The 18647-nt window shown below is 43.4% G+C and overlaps 1 protein-coding gene across 1 annotated transcript in view; it reads left to right on the top strand.

Annotated features, from left to right (window-relative positions):
• Nucleotides 1-197: 197 nt before the first annotated feature.
• POLE (DNA polymerase epsilon, catalytic subunit) overlaps nucleotides 198-18647 on the top strand; it is a 55364-nt gene continuing 36914 nt past the window's right edge. The window contains exons 1-12 of the mRNA XM_018555522.1: nucleotides 198-275; nucleotides 2855-2990; nucleotides 5913-5993; nucleotides 7544-7588; nucleotides 9482-9574; nucleotides 10162-10316; nucleotides 12747-12888; nucleotides 13295-13375; nucleotides 13494-13601; nucleotides 13689-13799; nucleotides 14189-14274; nucleotides 14353-14472. Of these exons, the coding sequence (XP_018411024.1) occupies nucleotides 214-275; nucleotides 2855-2990; nucleotides 5913-5993; nucleotides 7544-7588; nucleotides 9482-9574; nucleotides 10162-10316; nucleotides 12747-12888; nucleotides 13295-13375; nucleotides 13494-13601; nucleotides 13689-13799; nucleotides 14189-14274; nucleotides 14353-14472 (1220 nt within the window). The 5' untranslated portion in view covers nucleotides 198-213. The remainder of the gene's footprint in view (nucleotides 276-2854; nucleotides 2991-5912; nucleotides 5994-7543; nucleotides 7589-9481; nucleotides 9575-10161; nucleotides 10317-12746; nucleotides 12889-13294; nucleotides 13376-13493; nucleotides 13602-13688; nucleotides 13800-14188; nucleotides 14275-14352; nucleotides 14473-18647) is intronic.

Genomic DNA, 18647 nt, shown 5'->3' with positions numbered 1-18647 from the left:
AGAACCGATGCATGGCGAAGTGTGGTAAAACTAAGCCGCAATACAGAAAACATCGCGATAACCGGGTTAGGGGTGGTGATTGTCAGCCGTGATTGGTTGTCAGATGTGTTGCTGAATGGAAGTGATTGGCAGCTAAGAGTGGGAGGGTCAAGGGTAGGGTGGAGAGAACTGCTGGCGGGAGTTTGGTGTCGCGGGAAGTGGATTGTGTTCGGGATGGTTCTGCAGAACAGCGGTAAATTCCGGTCGGAGCCCCGGGGGGACGGTGACAACCAGCAGTACGTACTCCTATTATATTACGCTGCGGAGTCCTAAGTATTAATTGTGAAGTCATGTTATATCTCTCACTGACACCTACATGGAAACTGACCCGTTGGTTTATATGTTGGGGGAAGGGCATAGTAGCCAGTGCGTTACCCCAATTATATAAAAATGGTGTGGGTAGAAAACCTGCCCTAGCACAATATCTTTTTACAAAGTTTTCCCCATTTACATTAAGCTGAGCTCCAGCTTACACATATAAATCATACTTGTCCTGACGTCACCACCCCTCATCAACCAAAGAACTCCTTGTATTCATTGATATAAATACTAGGCAGTCAATGAACAGCTGCTGTGCCAAGCAGGTGAACCCGTGTGTTTTCACAGCAGAGGGGGAGTCTCTCAGCACAGTACCATACAGGACCTGAAAGATCGATGGAAGACTCTGGATCCCCATGGCCCTTCCAGGATTAGGCCCCATTCACGCACGAATCGGCCGGCATGTACAGCTCCGTGCAGGGCCGTACCAAGTAGCTGCCAGGAAGGATAGGTGCTAAGTGTGATTAGTACGCAGCCCCCGTCCTTCTCTATGGGGCTACGCGGCCCTACGCTCACCTCATTTGCAGGTCCGTAGGGGTGCAGGTTTTCTGGCCAGGACGCATACAGGATCCATTCTGGCGGCGTATGGATACGCTCACCCGCACCCATACGGACCTGCAATTGAGGTGAGCTTAAGGGGCCTACGACCGCGTAGCCCCATAGAGAAGGACGGGGGCTGCGTGCTGATCACACGCAGCACCTGTCCTCCCGGCAGCTACTTGGTACGTCCCTGGACGGAGCTGTACGTGCCGGCCGATTCGTGTGTGAATAGGGCCTTAAAATATACTTTTCCCCACCTTAGATGGGCCACGTACTTGTGGTTCTAATGCAAAATATGACCCTTCCTAACCAATGAAACCACAAAACTACTCATCCACGTCCTTGTTATCTCTCATCTTGACTATTGCAACTCCCTCATTGGCTTGCCACTACACAGGCTATCCCCATTCGCCTGTAAAGAATAAGTCAAGGCAACTGGACTTGCTGTAGTTTTCTTCAAGAAGTTTTACTGGTCATCCAACCAGCTTTCTCAATTCAGAATGACTTGTACAAAAAAAAAATCCACATAATCTGTTAGTCACAACCAGGTGTTGATGGCATTTGCATAATTGGAGTCTAGGAGGTGTTATTAACCTGCCCAGAGAGAGGTGTTAAAACAGATGTAGGTACACTGCTGAATCCTGACCAGAGGGTTTAGTTCTTCTATGCTGTGCCATACGCTGGTGAAGCTGCTGATCCCGGGCTCGCACCGGGCACAGCGGAGCCCGGGATCAGCGGGTCAATGGCGAGGGGGACAGCAGAGGGAGGGGGGGCCGCACCGATCGTCGCTAAATACAGCCGGCGGATCGCATGTATATTAACGGGCATCGCTGCCCGTTTTTAAATTGCGGCCATTTCCCGCTCGCGCGCCCGGCGGTGTGTCTGAGCGGACGTCTAGAGACGCCCGCTCAGATCTAGAGAGCTCCTGGCCGGCCGTTTTTTTACTACGGCCGGCCCGGAGGCAGTTAAAGCTGACTTAAAATTGTCTATCACTAAAAATATCTTTTGAATTAATGCTGTGATCCACATTCACATATTTCTTGTATGCCTGTGTCCACATTTCATGCTGGATTCCTAATATCCCTCTCTGTAATCGCACATGCAGAAGCACTGTGGCCAGAATCTAGTACATTGTTTTTTCCCACTGCTCCCTTAAAGCTCCACTTCTTCCTAATGTCCTGCCCATATCCCCACCCACTTCTCTACTTTGCCAGCCTCTCCTACACCCTTTAACATTTGCAGTTCCAAAAGTAATTGTCGCCATGGCTCCTTAAACATCAGGGAATCTGAGAGAGAGAGAACCTCAAGCCCTGCAGGCATTCCTGGGGTGTAGGTTTGAAAAACATACTAAAGGTGACAGTGAAATGTGGGTCACTGGATGGACAGCTAAAGAGAGTAATGTTCCAACAAGTGGTCTCTTTGCGAATGTCAACACAGAATAGCATGATGAGGCTTCTTAAGAACTCAGCAAAAATACATAGGATATATGCAAATGTGTAATCCACTGTATATGCTAGGGATCTGCTTCCAAATACATGTTACAAATGATGCAAACAATAACAAGAATGCAAATGTGTTAGCATGCCTTTTAACAGTAGAGCTGTATTGCAAAACCCTGCAGGGCTATTCCCACTTGATAGGAATGAGGTGTAGAAGAATGATTGAATGGGATTAGCTGTGACATTCTATCTGATCCTAAATGGTGGAAAAAAAACCAAAAAACATTACATTGAACTGGAACAAATAGAAGGCAGAGTAACCATTCCACTAGGTCCAGGGAAATGTTATCAACAGTAGTTCGGTAAGATGGTATCTACACTCTGGGATGATGTGTGAGAAGTAATGGCAGGTTTTGTGTGGTGGGAATGATGCTTTTCCTTGTAAGATTGGCAACATCAAAATGGTTTGTCATAACCCTCTTCTAACATTCGTGATTGTGTTATCCTTGTCCCTTTAGAGAAGATGCTTCCTCAAGCTCCGCTGCCAAGAGACTGGAACGCAGTCAGTGGACAGATAAAATTGATGCTCAATATGCCTTCGAGAGGATTCGGGAGCCTGGAGAAAAAACAGGCTGGTTACTCAATATGCATCCAGTAAGTGAACTTGCCCAGTGATTTATAACTCTTCTTTGTAATAGTGGCATATATTGCTGGTTTTTCATCATGTTCCACATGTTTTCAACAAGTTTTATATTACACAGTTACCCAGTGTATGCACCCTCTAGTGCTACCATAGCATCCTCAAAGTTATAATAGTAACTTTTTTTAATTAAATTTTTTCGGGGGGGGGAGATGTTACTGCTTATTCTAATGGCAACCCTGTGAAATCTAAAAGGGCACAGCTGGTTCACAAGGCTATTCTTTGTGAAGATCCTTGGTGCTTGTGATTTCACTGTTAGTCCCTAATGATTTCTTTCTCGTCCATTGCAGGACACAGGAAGTCTTTAACCTTCAGGTAATAGCGCTGCTTTCTGAAGGTTTGGACACTAGTAAGCTTACCAGCATTCCTTCGTTATTTTTGTTTTATCTTTATTCAAGACTCTTCTGTGCATCACTTGTGGAGCTTTGTCTCTTCGATTGCAGCTATCCAGTGCAGTCATTCTCAACCTGGCCACTGGAGAATCACTTGGGTACCCCACTAGGCTGGACATTGCAGGAAGGCGACCTTCAGGTGCCTGGCTCAACATGGTGTGCTTTCCAGGTCCTGAGCTGCTGGCATTGCCTCAGCACTTGGGTGAGTCAGATGGTCGGGCCGATCATAAGGAGCTATCTTGTTTACATAGGTCACTGGGCGCCTTTAAATTAAGTTCCCCTTTCCAGCCAGTGTTTGCTGTGGAAGGTGTTAACACTGCATTAAGCCCCATAGAACATCTTTGGTTCACAGACTCTCAGCTGGTAGCATTTTCTGCAGTGGTATTGGATAGGATAGTTCCACTGTACCTGGTGCCCCAGATCACTTTCCAACTATTTCCAATAGTAGTTGCAGAATCTGTGCCAAAACCTCCAGAACTCCCTAAAAGGATGCTGGGCGTGTTTTGTGCTAAGAGCTTGTTACTGTTTTTGCTCACCTGGAACACCCGACTACTCTGTTTGGTGCCTGCCCCGACCCCTGCTTGTACCTGACGACACTTTTTTTTTTTTTTTTCTCCTGTCTTGCCTTACTGCCTGCTGACCCAAATTGCCTGATCATTCTCTGCTTGTCACCTGCCACGTCCCCCATGTGATCATGATCATTGGCCTACTGTCTGCATGTTTCTGCACTGTAGCCTTCCTGTCATCGTCTATCTGTTGGCGGTGTGATTGAGGACCACGATCTGGTACCAGCCCATATTAAGAGCCCATCTCCACTATTCCATTTCTGCTCTGGGTACTTAGACCCCGCTCCTTGGGTGAACCTGCATCTCCTGCCGCGGGGGGCGGTGGTCTCCCTAACACAGTAGGAACTGTCCAGATCTTATAACGGTTTGGTTGGATCTCGAACCTTCAGAAATTTTTGATTGAACCAAGAACAATTGTTTGGAGTATCTGGGTATAGTCCTGGACACTGTTCAGACCAGAGTGTTCTTCCACAGGAAAAACTTCTGACTTTCCAGTCTCCAATTCAAACTCTCAACTCCATGAATCATCCCACTCTGCTTTTGCATGAGAGTCCTAGATCTGATGGTTGTCTCTTTCAAGGCAGTTATATTTGCCCAGTTTAATGCCAGACCTTGCAATATTCGGTTGTTGTGGAACAAGTTGATCTAGTCTCTGGATAGACCAATTAGTCTGTCACAGAGGACCAGGTTCAGTAATCCGCCTCTGAAGTCGGGGAAGTCCTTCTTTCCTATCTTTTGGAGGATCCGCGGGATGAATGCCAGCCTATCCGGCTGGAGAGAAGTCCTAGGTGCAGGGGATTTGGTTGGATGAGGCGTTTCATCCTCCAGTCAATATCCTGGAACTTTGAACAATTTAGCTGTTAATTTGGCAGCTTTTTACCAACCTACTAGAGTGTCAAATCCAGATTAAGTCGGCCAATGCCACGATCCAGGAGAGAGCCTGAAGTCGTGCTGTAGCTCAGTGCCTGTCCTGTGCAGAACATTATGCTCGGGCTTTGTCAGTTGTATACATTCCAGGCACAGATGAATTGGTAAGGAGACTTCCTCTGATAGTGCCTAGACCTGGAGGAGTGTTCCTTACACTTGGATGTTTTCCCAGTACCTGTATTGCAGGTGGGGCACACCAGATGTGGACTTCCTGGCCTCCAGATTCAGCAACAAACTGGACAGCTTTGTTGTCAGGGACAGGGATCCTCGAGGGCAGGGGTGTCAAACTTAATTTAATCGTGGGCCGCATCAACATTATGGTTGCCCTCAAAGGTATCTGTAAGACTATAGATATGCGTCTAATCTTTATCATAATTGCCTCTGCATTTGATTATCACTGGTTTTAGTAATAACTTAATACCTAGATCTGAAAGTAGAAGTCTAGGAAATGGCCTGGTGGGCCGGATTCGGCCCCTGGGCCTTGAATTTGACACATGTGCTCTAGGGAAGCATTGGATAATCTGGTGGCTCTATGTGATCAGTACACCCTTGTCTATGTCTTTCCTCCCCTGAAACTCCTTCCTTTTCAGCTACCCAGGATTGAGATGCAGGGCATTCCAGAGATCCTCATTGCGCTGGACTGGCTCAGGCAGATGTGGTATGCCAACCTGGATAGACTCCTGACAGATGCTGTGTGGGCTCTGCTGGATCGTCAGGATCTTCTTTTTTAAGAACCTATTAAACATCCTGCTCGACGGTCACTGGTTTTAATAGCGTGGCTGTTGAAGCCCAGGTTCTCAGACAGGGGAAACGCTGAATCTGTGATCCCCATGATGCTTGGAAGACATTTTGTGTGCCAGGTTAATTATGTTTCAGTTCATGGAGATTGTAGTTTGTGGAGTAGGATTTCTAAACTGTTTCTGACAGGGAGAATACAGTGTGGAGAAGAAAAAAAAAAAACAATCAGCATTCTTGATTCTAATTCTTTCAGACAGAAATTCTGGATGAAGACAAACGTCTAGTAAGCGCTGTGGACTACTACTTCATACAGGAAGATGGAAGCAGATTTAAGGTGAGCTTTGAAATGTGATGAGTGTCTCAGACATTTTAATAAATTAACTTTTCCTTTTAACCTTTCCTAGTTGATCAGGCTTTAACCTGAGCACTATTACAGGCCTTACATAAACAGTTGCCAATTGCTGAGGCATTGCCCGGCTGATGCAGTGTCGATCTGTTCCCTGTGTCCTTCAATGAACGGAGAGAAAAGGATTTTACGGTGAGTACCAAAATCCTATTTTTCTTCTGGGACTTTATCTGCTCCTAAAAGGGGAGAGTGGCTGTGATTTCAGGTTACCTAACTTCTTAAGGCCCCTCTTTGTTGGATATTATCAATAAATAGTTCCCCTAAAAGAGCACAGTAACCAAAATTTTTAGCACTTTTTATCACATGAGTTTATTACTACAACAATTAGCCCTACACCAACATTAAACTATAGCACACAATAAATACATACATGCATATATTGGAAATTGCATAGCCTGTGGACCCAGTTCGCATGTATGTATGCATGCAAATCATTTGCCAATCTTCTCACAATTGATAAACACAACCAGGCTTATCCACGGAATACGGAGTTAATAGATGTATCATTTGTATCCACATCTTTACATTCTGTAGAAGTCTAAGCAACTCAAGCTCAATTTATATCCAAATATGCGTGTGTCCCAAATGATCTGATTGCAGTTGTATGTGCAAATAGCAAGCATAAACTGCTATAATGCAGAGTTCAAAGCCAGCTGGCCACTGATATCAACGTCGTCCAACAAATTGCCTCAAATAATATCATGTAATGGCAGTTCTTTGGGGAGTCCACCCATCTGTCTGCAATCCTCTGAGCGTCTTGAGGCGCCGTCACCATAAACGCCATGTTACACTGAGATTGCATATAACATATTAGCAGTGGGCACACCAGGTAGGTCTCACCCTACTCAGTTGATATCTTCTCAGTGCGGAATTTTTCACAGATATGCTTGCAAGCTCATTCAGCAAACAATTTGTGGGATACCTGTTACACCAGCTTCTGTAGCCGGAGAGTGACAACTGAATGCGGAAGTGATGTAATAAACATAACTTCCTTCATTGAACGGGGAGGAGATCGGAGGGAGATCGTGTACTTACCTCCCTCCGTGCACAGAGCCACAATGCCAGTCCCGGATCAGACGACTGGGATCGCTGCAACGGCAGGTGAGGAGAGAAGGGGAGGCGCACACAAAGGTACCACATACAAGCGATCGGCCTACTTTACAGTTGAGCCGCTGATGACAGCTATTAATTTAAAGGGGACAGTCTGCTGAACAGTTCTACTATAAGCTGATGGTCGCTAAAGCGACCATCAGCTTATAGTAGAACTGTAAATGCCAGGTCCGTATGGCATACTGAGCTGGCCAGCTGGAAGCACTTTTGTAGGTCCGTATGCCATACGTCCTTGGCAGCAAAAGGGTTAAAACAGAAAAAGGATTTTTCGCTTTATAACCAGAATATCTCTGGAAACACACTCTGATGATATCCTATTTAACATTTGATAAACTCCTAGAACCTCTCAAGTCTTTCTATTTTTGCAGGTTGCTTTACCATACAAGCCTTATTTCTACGTGGCGACAAAGAAGGTAAGCCCAGATTTGTGTTGACATTCTGCTTAACAAGGTTTATTTGTGGTACATAGCACCAGGGATTGAATACCCCTTGCCTGCCACTCTACTAGTGAGAAGATATACAGTATTAGTGTTTTTTTTGTGAAGAATATATTTTCATTTGGTTTACAAAAGCAATATTCACATTTACCACATAATGTTAGGAAAAATCCAACAACAAAATCTTATTTATAATGCATATCTTTGTTCACTTACTGTTCTCTTCAAGAATAAAATACAATCATAACCACCTCACTACCTTTCTCTGCCTCTCCTTATCCCCAATATCCCTCTCCCCCTCTTTCCAACAAAACAAAAAAAAAGGTCACTGTGAATACTCTTGGATCTCTGTTGAGCCAAAAAAGGCCATCCATGGTCTCCATTTTTCCACAAACAGTGGGTATCTATCATATAGGCGAGCTGTCAATGCTTCCATACGCATTGTATGGTTCAATTCCACTTTCAAGTCTGAGGAATGTTTGATGACCTCCAGTATCTTGGAATTATCGCTCTTGCTGCTGTCAATATGGGGCATTTCAATCCTTCCTTAACGCTTTTTACTGAACCCGGAAATATTGACTAATGCCACTTCTGGGGTCTCGGCTAAGCTTGAACCCATAACTTGATCCGCTATCTCAAAGTTCTCCAATAGGGCTTTATCTGACATGCCCACCATATGTGCAGCATTGTGCCCTCCTCCACTTCACATCTCCAACACATCTTTGTCACATGGGACACTAGTTATTAGCTTATCATCGTTAGGAGCAAGGCACTTTCTGTTTGATTATTGTTCAGCATTTTCTTTTCTCTTTCTATGTAATATTTCCTGTAAAGTGCAAAGGGTATTTTTTTTTTTTTTTATAAAACGGTGTAGGAGACAATCAAAATACTCTGCAGGTACAACTCCTGGGTAAATGCTTTTTTTTTTTTTTTTTTTTTTTTTTCTTTAACAATCCACCAATGTACAGGCAGCACAAGAGAAATGCATGTGTGAGAGATTTAAACATTAAAAGATTGAAAAGATTTAAAAGTCTCAATAGTCTTGACATCAAGAAGGTACTATGAACACCAAGATCACGAGTAATTAGCCTCACACAACCCTTCACTGCAGATGAGTCATAATCTGCCCAGTCATCAGTGGGGTTATAAGTTTTAGAAAATAATATAAAAACCAAGAGGATAACTTCAACTAGAGAGATGAGTAAGAAAATGAATGAGAAAGAAGAAAGGGAAGGGGCAAGCAGAAAACAGGTACAGTATGGAGAACATAAGAGGAGAGCAAGATAAAAGATAAAGTAACATCCGTTCCCCCAGGGCCAGCGGGGGTCCAACAAACTATAGGGCACTAGAGGAGCGTTTGATATTCCGAGGAAACTGTTCCTAATGGAACCAAGTACTAGAGAAGGCTTCATTTGTGTTCTTCAAAGTGGCAATTAGGTTTTCCATATCCCAGATCTCAGACACCCTGGCCAACCACTGAGCCACAGTTTGAGGCCGAGTCTGCTTCCATACACTTGGGATGCACGCACGAGCCGTGCTCAGCAGGTGTCTCAGTAATGACTTCCTATTTCTCTTCCCAGATATGGGGGTTAGATTCAGGAGGACTGCTGCGGGGTCATCAGTCAAGGAGGAGCCAGTCAAATTCTCAATAATCCCCAGTACCTGACTCCAGAAGGGAGTGGTTCAGGGGCATTAAAAAAAAAAAAAGTGAAGCAAGGTGCCTTTTGTGCGACAGGCAGTGCCAACAACAATCTGTTTGCTGAGGGAAATTTTTGAAGAGTACAGAGGTTGTCCTATACCAGCTAGTCATTAATTTATACTTAATTTCTTGGTATTTCCCTTTAAATAAATATAATTTTTTTTTGCCAGGGTTGTGAGAGGGAAGTCTCATCCTTTCTTTCAAAGAAGTTCCAGGGAAAATTGGCAAAACTGGAGACTTTTGCTAAGGAAGATTTGGATTTGGTCAGTATTTATTTTTTACTACTATAGCTTTTAGATAATATACTAAACATAATTGTTATAGATTTATCCACCTAAAGGTTTTTTTTTCACTATGGCCATTTGCTTTCAATAAAATGTTGGAAAGTAAACCTTAATGACACATTTGGTATAACGTGTATGCTCTGTCATTATTATATATTACTTTTTTGGTATTGTTAGTGTTTCCTCACAGCCACTAGGAACATGCACTTAAAAATGACTGGTGGGGGACAAGGTTTAATTGGCTTGTAGGGATCATTCTCAAAATTTTGACACAATGAAATTTGCCAAAGGCATACTGTATCTTACTGATTACAATGCATTTAAGTTGATAAAGTAAGCGGTTGGAGGTGTACAAAATAATCAGTCCAAAGAAGTGAACACCACTTTATCTAGTTCTACATTTTCATCACCTAACTCTTCCGTTCCAGGTTCTCCAATATATCTTTACCCCATGATGGAAAATAATGCAATTGTTAAGAGACAGTCATTTGTTTTTGTGTGTTGACACAATGTAAGAATATCTTTCTCCTGATCCGAGATGTGCATTGATATGTTCCTTTTCTCAGCCAAATCATCTGGTAGGACTAAAAAGAAATTATATCAAGCTATCATTCCATTCTGTGGACGACCTGATAAAAGTGAGAAAAGACATCTCGCCAGCTGTGCGGAAGAACAAGGAGAGGGATAATGCCAGCGATGCATATACAACCATGCTCTCGAGGTACATATATGCAGTTAATATGTCTCCTATCAATTTATCTGTTGTGCCTTGTTATAGACATGAAAGAAAATAAATAGTCTTGCTGGAGAAGCATTTTTTTTACATTTCTTGTACATCCAGTGTTTTCTCCACCTGCCAGAGTAATGTTTTCAAAGTGTGGTTTGTGAGTGACTACAGACAGTACACACCATCAGGTCAAGGCTTGGGACAGTGATTTAGAGGACTGGCTTTTTTTGTATGGAAATGTGGTGCTTCTAGTGACACACCTGCCTTTGAAAACCATATTCTCTGCTGGCCGTTTTGCAGAATACACCACCTTAGTTTTATTCTATATCTCTGGAAATGTGCATGGTTATAAAGGGATGACCACTAAGGCTCATTCAGCATGAGACCATAAAGCTGATGGTATTAGTTTTAGAAGGTTTGAAAGTTATTTTGTTACTATGAAATGAATGGGTATCTTTTTATATAATGATAGTCAAGAACATGCAGAAGTTCAGTGTGCTTAAATGCATTGTGAAAAAAACATACTTGAACGGTGTGATAGATGTTAGTCGGGGCCTGTGCTCTTCTCTACAGGAACTGTGTATACACTGTATGCATTAAAAAAAACACATCTTTTATGAATACAGTGCTGCTATTTATATCTGCCTGGAGTTTCACTTTTGCAGCCAAATTGGCATCACACACATTTTATGTGCTCCATTTCATATAGCATACCTCAGGGGTGCCGAATTCCTATCGCCCAACTCCCCGGACATGCAGTTTCAGGCACCGGGTGGGTCGTTTTCTCCGACATTTAGCCCTGCTGTGGGCAAGCAGGGCTAAATGTAGAGCAAGGGAGCTGTTTTGTACAAGTGATCTAGGAGGAGTGTCGTACAGGAAACTGTCCGTGTCGTGTCCCTCCCAAAGTACCTATCACCCCGCCGTGGTTTTCGGGGTCCCCTGCAATTCCTGCTTACTCACGTTTTCAGCACCACCAAACACACTATAGAGCAAGGTCATGGAAGACCCCCCCCCATCCTTGGCAGTAACAAAGGGAAGTGCAAAATTACAGGCACCATGGTTAATGATAAAATATTCTGCTTTCTTGGCTGACTCTCATAATAAGGTCTTGAAAACTTGGCAGCCCTGGATTTTGTATGCTGCTGTGTTGCGATATATCTTAGTGGACTTTTTCAGACACACATAAATTTGCAAGAGAGACGGAGGTTTTGTTTGTTTGTTGATAGAAACTCGGTTCATACAATGGAAATGGCCAACAATACAGCCCAAACTGGTTTTACACAATGGGGTAGCTTATCCTAGTTGGGTTTGTTGTTTCTGTTGGCCCACCCCTCTTTTTTGGTACTGCTCTGTGACGTCCCTACAGTACATGATCTCCGATCTGTTCCCTGTGTCCTTCAATGAACGGGAGAGAAAATAGGATTTTGGTACTCACCGTAAAATCCTTTTCTCTCCGTTCATTGAAGGACACAGGGCCCGCCCCTCTATGTGGGTGTGTACTCCTTTACTGCTTGTTACTAAACTGGAGACTTCTCAGTAGGTGGGGGGTTTGGCCACCGGCAGGGGCCGCCCCTAAGCTGTAATTGGTCTTTAGTTTTTTTGTGCCTAGCGTCCTTCTCCTGCAGGTGGCGATATTACACTACAGTACATGATCTCCGATCTGTTCCCTGTGTCCTTCAATGAACGGAGAGAAAAGGATTTTACGGTGAGTACCAAAATCCTATTTTTCAGTGTTTCCCCTCCTGTGAAATTATACATGTACTAGAAGATAGTGTAGTGGGTGCATGTGAATGTTTGTAGCAGCCTGTCTTGTTGATGTATTTGTTTGCTTTTCCTGTAACTAAGTTTGTACACGCAGCATTTTCGCCAAGTAAAGTACTTTTAATGCTACTGAGTCAGTTTCCTTGAAGTTTACTGCAAGAACAGACAACAAATAGAAATTAAAGTTTTGCCAAGCTTTACAGCTGGGCTCATCCTTGAGATAAGCTTGACGTCTCTGGGATTTGTAGTCCAGAGCATTACAGCTGCCCACTAGAACTTGGTTGCCTCCCTCGCATCCTTCTGAACTATCCTTCCTATGCCTTAGGTTGGCAAGACCCAACCTTCTGTTTTCTTTGGTCTTATGTTACCCTACTTTATTCTTTCCGCCTTCTCTTCCCTCTTTACTGCGCAACATCCGTCTAAGAACCTTATAAATAGATTTGTATACACTGGTAATGACGAGTGAGTGAAGAATGATGGAAACCGTATTCTTCTACCTTAATTTTCATTGTGGTAATTAATGCATGCATGGGTAATACTGCAGATGGTATCCCTTTCTCACAGAAAGTAACAATAACACAAAATGTTTTTCTGTTTTAGAATAAACAGTTGCATGTATCACTTTTTTTTTTAGATTTTATTTATTTTTTGGTTTTTATACAGTGCTTTGACTGGAAACAGCTTCGCCCCTGAAGAGGAAGGCCCATCCAAAAAGATATCTGATCAGATGGAGAACTTAATTGATATACGAGAATATGATGTCCCCTACCATGTACGCCTTTCTATAGATCTCAAAATACATGTGGTAAGTAAAAGCCAACAAACGGGATTCTCAATGCTTAAACAACTACTTCAAATTCCAAACACGTTCAATTCACTGGGAGAAAGAGTTTATAGCTAACATTTCAAATGTAAGGTCCACGTGAGGTTGTAAACTCTGCTTTGCATTCTAGCTTTCACAAAATCTAGTGTTCTGGTAAATATTTTTGAATTGCCTTGCAGATATTCTTTTGAAATTGCTATACTGCATTTGAGTGTCGGCACATGATTTTGTTTTTTTGTTTTGGTTATCCAATTTTGCTGAATTGTCAGTATTTCAATGCAATTAACTTTTGTTGCCAGCCCGACTGTATAACTTGTGTTTTTACTTTTTTATACCTATTAATACTACAGTACTATTGTTATGGACTGTGGCTTTTTTGTTTTACCAGGCTCACTGGTACAATGTGCGGTATCGTGGAAGTTCATCACCCCCAGATATCACAAGGCGGGATGATCTTGTAGAAAGGCCGGTATGCAAATTAGGTTTTGTTTGTTTTTTCCCATCCATAAATGAAAATCTAAATTCACTTTGTTCAAATTGAAGTCTTAAAGTTTTTCACTTAAATCTTTGTGTTTTTTTTTGTGTAGGATCCTGTGGTCTTGGCATTTGACATTGAAACCACAAAACTACCTCTGAAGTTTCCAGATGCTGAAACTGACCAAATTATGATGATCTCCTATATGATCGATGGGCAGGTGTGTCTTTCTTCTGTTTTATCTGCAAAGTCCAAGGATACAGGTAAGAATGGTTGATGCATTTAACTGCTTTTTTTATTTTTCCAGGGTTATTTAATTACAAACAGGGAGATTGTTTCCGAAGATATTGAAGACTTTGAGTTCACTCCAAAACCAGAATACGAGGGACCCTTCTGTATCTTCAATGAGCCAGATGAGGTAGCACATAAGATCTGTTAAATGGTTTTGTTTACTGTTTTAGGGAGAAAAAAAATACCTGCTGACTTGTGTATATAAAAAGGTTAAATACCAGCCTTTCTGTGCCATTAGCCATTCTCTGGTCTTGCATGCATTATATAATTGACCGTTAAAGCATCTAATAAGTGTGATCTTATAGTCAAATTTATAAATATATAAAAAGTTGACCCAGATGTACATGTTGCGGAATATTCTTTGAATATTGATTTTGAGAATTGATTGCTGTAAACATTGCAGACTTGTTTTACAGAAAGACATCACAAATAAAGAGCTGCTATTGATACAGTTCTTAGGATTTAGTTTGCAGCCTTAAAACATGGTAATAAAGTTGTTGTTTTTTTATTACCCAGGCACACCTTATACAGCGTTGGTTTGAGCACGTTCAGGAAACAAAGCCAAGTATAATTGTAACTTACAATGGGGACTTTTTTGACTGGTAAATTTACTCCTACTCTGCAGCCAAATAGCTTAATGTGGCAATTTAATGTATTAAATAAACCCCTAATTGTTCCAGGCCTTTTGTGGAGACTCGGGCTACAGTTCATGGGATGAGCATGCTTCAAGAGATTGGCTTTCAGAAGGATAGTCAAGGGGAGTACAAGTCACCATCATGTATCCACATGGATTGTCTCAGGTACATCAAACCAACATGTAATCAGATTAACTTGGTGTAAATCTTATTGTAAGTATTTGTTTAAAAAGTGTGTATTTTTTCTAATTGTATATTAACATGGCCTTATCTACTCATTTCTTACACAGGCTCTGCATTCTTGCTATCCAATCTAACACTAACTTGGCATATAGAGGCTGTTGTAAGCCTATTTATTGCTTTCCCTTTCATGTTCTCTTGATGATAACCAGGAAAACCATGAGTAAAAGTTGTTGCTTAAGGGCCACAATTACCAACTACATCGATATTTTCTGCTAATCCTGTTCATACACCTGTTTCAGTTGGATGTAATCCCTTCGGGAGAGTCTTCTTACACTCCTTGTCTCTTTTAGACTTATGTCCAAGACCACAAGCTTGTTATTGCTACAGCTTAGTGCACTTGTTGGTGGGAAATATTTATATACTGCCATGTTTAGCATATAAATGCAAAACTTTTGATTTACCCACAGTTTTGGAACTGCTTTTGAACATCTAGAGATGGGATGCTGTGAACACCAAGGAGTAAGAGAGAGGACTAGAATTTTTCGGGTCCATTAAGGGACACAGGAATCGCAGCCTTCCTGTCTCGTGTGTCTCAGGTGTCACAGGAGATCGAGCACAGAACTGTATTGGAAGTGACAGGTTTCTATAAAGAGAACCTGTCACCTCTGAATGCCATCACTCAGGAGCTTCTTAGTCCCTATGTGATGGCAATAATGTTAAGTGTAAAAAAAAATTATAAAATAAAGTAAAAATATAAAAATGTATAAAATAAAAATTTATAATTCTAAAAAATAAAGTAAAAGATAATATACAAATTAAAAAATAATTAAATAACTAAAATTAAAGTAATATAAAAGTAAAAAATAATAAAATAAATAAAAATAAACTATTTTAAAACCAACCTTGCCGCCCCCACCATCTGCATGTGCATAAGTGTGTGTACGCTGCTGCCCCCATTCCACTGTGTGCCATATTGTGGTAGCCGGGCAGCAGCGCTCTCTAACATGCACAATGTGCATCAAAGGGTAGGTTCACTTTCCCAAGTAATTTTGGAAAATGGAATTACCCACTCAAATCTGCCCCTCTTAACCACTTCTGGGATGCAATAAGTCTATAGGCGGCCCGCAGAAGTGGTTAAAACAAGAACACGGCTGCTGCAGAAGCCGTGTTCTTGGTGTCGTTTTTAACAGCCAGCGATGGCTGTTAATGTACAAGCGATCCAGCGTTTGTACTGTGCGACTCCCGTCCGGGGCCTCCGTCGGTTTCCCTGGGCTCGCTGTCACTGTTCGGTGCCCGGGACCGGCTTGGCAGGTCTCCCCGCAATGATCAGAGAGAGATTCAGCTGCTTCTAGCTGCTTATCTCTTCTCTGATTACTGGACCACTGCTGTCACTCGTTACAGTCTCTGGCTCTTAGAGCCAGGAGATGAAGCTGGGGAAGCAGATCTCTGCTTCCTCATCTTCTCTGGGCTCCTTAGGTGACATTAGGGGTCTAAAAGACCCCTGATGTCTCCATAAAGAGGACCCGCCACACCCTATCTGCTATTGCATAGGGTGCTTGTTGGCCCCCTATGTGATAGCAATAGGGTTAGTGTAAAAAAAAAAAGTGTTTCAAAATTAGAGTAACATATTCAAAAAAAAGCAAAAAATGTTTTTAAAGTCCCCCTGCCCCCCACGTGCACGCACATACATACGCAAAAACGACAATTGCGCTACACATGTTACATATCGCCGCGAATTGAGAGCAATCATTTTAGGGCGATCAATCACTGTTGGCACTAAAGTGATGAGTGATAAAAGCGTTTAAAGTGTTCCCTATGGGAAATTGTGGGCATTGACGTTTTTTGTGGCTGTACGTGCGAATGCAATTTTAAGGCTTTACATGTTTGGTATCTATTTAGCTGACGTGTACATCAGTGTTTCCTATGTTTTTCTGTGACTACTGCCCTACCAATTTGTGGCTCTGTCTGTCAGCTATCTTCTGCACCACAGGTGTTCAGCAAGGCACCATCCCCTTTTTGAGATACTTAGATGACCCTTTGATGAAGGAGCAGTTGGCGCAGGCCCTGTCTAATAAAAGGGACTCTGTCCAGACATTACAGTGGTTCGTATGGCTCTTGAGCCTTCAGAAATCGTTGCTGGAACCGACTACTTTGGAGAATATGGATCCAGTCAAGGGTCTCTCTCTCACAGGAACAACTTCAGTCTCTCCTATCTCAGAATCAAGCTCTCCAGTCCAGGAGTTATCTGACACTCTGCTTTTGCGTTAGTCTTAGGCCTGATGGTAGCCTCGAAGGCTGTCCCATTATACTGCAGACCTCTGCAACGCAATATCCTTTTGCCATTGGACAAGTCAATCAGGCTCCTGGACACACTGATTTGTTTAGCACCAAGAACCAGGTTGTCTCTGGTTTGGTGGCTTGGGAATCCACTTCTGGAATTAGAGAAATCCCTCCTTTCTGACTGTTAAAGATCCTCACTATGAAAGCCAGCCTAGCGGCCTGGGAAGGAGTCCTGGACACCATGTCGGTGCTGAGCACTTGGATGTTGACGTAGTCTTATCATCTGATCCTGGAACTTCAGCCTTTTCGTTGAGCCATGATACTGGAGGGTTATCCGGTTTGACGTCAGACAATAACACTATGGTGGAATTTGTCAAACATCAGGGAGTTGCCAGATGTCTTACTGCATCAAGAGAGGTTGCATTCTGTCCTGAGCAGAACATTACATTCCAACCTGGTCAATTATGTACATCCTAGGTGTGTTTATTTGGCAGGCAGACTTCCTCATCTGACAACGTCTTGACTTGAGGGAGTGGTCCCTACACCCAAAGGTGTTCAGGACCTGCGTTGCAGCTTGACCTCCCAGCTTTAAAGTTCAACACACTGTACAGGGTTGTTTTCAGGTACAGAGATCCTCTAGTGGAAGCTCTGGTAGCTATGTGGGATCAGTACACTCTGATCTACGTCTTTCTTTCCCTGAAACCACTTCCTCATCTGCTTTGTAGGATTAAGATGTAGGACATTCCAGTAATCCTCATTGCTTCTGTCTGGCCCAGGTAGATGTGGATGTGGTATGCCAACCTAGTAAGACACCTGGCAGATCCTCTGTGGACACACACCATAAGGGTGCACCTCATTGTCGTTCCACTACCTCTAGTTGGCTCAGATAGACCATCTTCCAAGTTCATGGTCTCTCAGATCAGGTTACACCCTTTCCTGTCAAGGTGCACTCTGGTAAGTGCTTCTTGGTCTTTTCCCCAGTCATCTTCCAGGACAGCCCATGAGAGAAGGCTCCGCCTGCCTGCAACAGGAAACGCATCAACCACATTAAATAAAAAGACTCCTCCTTCCATTCCAATTCAGTTTTTTTGTGTTTCCTCCGGCTACACAGGGACATGGGCTCAGGATTTGATTGCCTTAGGGCATGAGCCTGACCCTGCATGTGTTGGGACCACTCCGGGCATAGCCTGCTGCGGCACATACAGGGTCTTTTCCCCTATCGGACCCCCATGCGAGTTGGCCGAGGTTCCCCTCCATCGCTCAGGGAGGGAAACCATCCTCCTGACGTGAGTGGCTCCAGACGGTGGCCCCCCCTGGTGTGCAGTGCGGTGAGTCCTAACACGGAGCATCCCCTTGGGAAGTGTGGTTGCCAGAGCCGCAGTGCGAACAGGCTGGCAGTTGGCAAAGTGGCTTACCTCATGTGGTTGATGGGCAAGGGGTCCCCCCCCTCAAGGGCCCTCTGGGTTCTCCTTTGATGGCTGTACCCTCGCCGCAGCACCGCATGGTGTCTCGCACGGGAGGGTATCAGCGTCGCCGGCTCACTTGCGGCTGTGGTGGACTCAGGAAGTGAGTCGGAGCGGCATCGCAGTGAGGGCGGAAGTGAGTCACTGGAGCAGTGACGCGCTTCCGGTGCGACGGCTCGGCCCGGATCTCCCGGTTGTTGGCGCATAAAAGAGCAGGCATGGCATGGCACCTTGTCTTCTGTTCACACATTCTCCAAGTTCGAACAGGTGGATGTTGCGGCCTCTTCTGATACCAGCTTTCAGCATAAGATTTTTTCAGGCAGGTCTTTAAGCTGCTGCCAGTTTAAAAAAAAATATTTTTTTTAAACGTCCTGAAGGTAACTTCCTCAATGGACAAAAAAAAGTATTATTTTT

Source organism: Nanorana parkeri, unplaced genomic scaffold (genome assembly GCF_000935625.1).
Source record: "Nanorana parkeri isolate BGI_ZX_2015 unplaced genomic scaffold, ASM93562v1 scaffold199, whole genome shotgun sequence".
Classification (NCBI taxonomy): Eukaryota; Metazoa; Chordata; class Amphibia; order Anura; family Dicroglossidae; genus Nanorana; species Nanorana parkeri.
The sequence above is the reverse complement of the archived record's forward strand: the minus strand, read 5'-3'. Positions and strand labels throughout refer to the sequence as shown.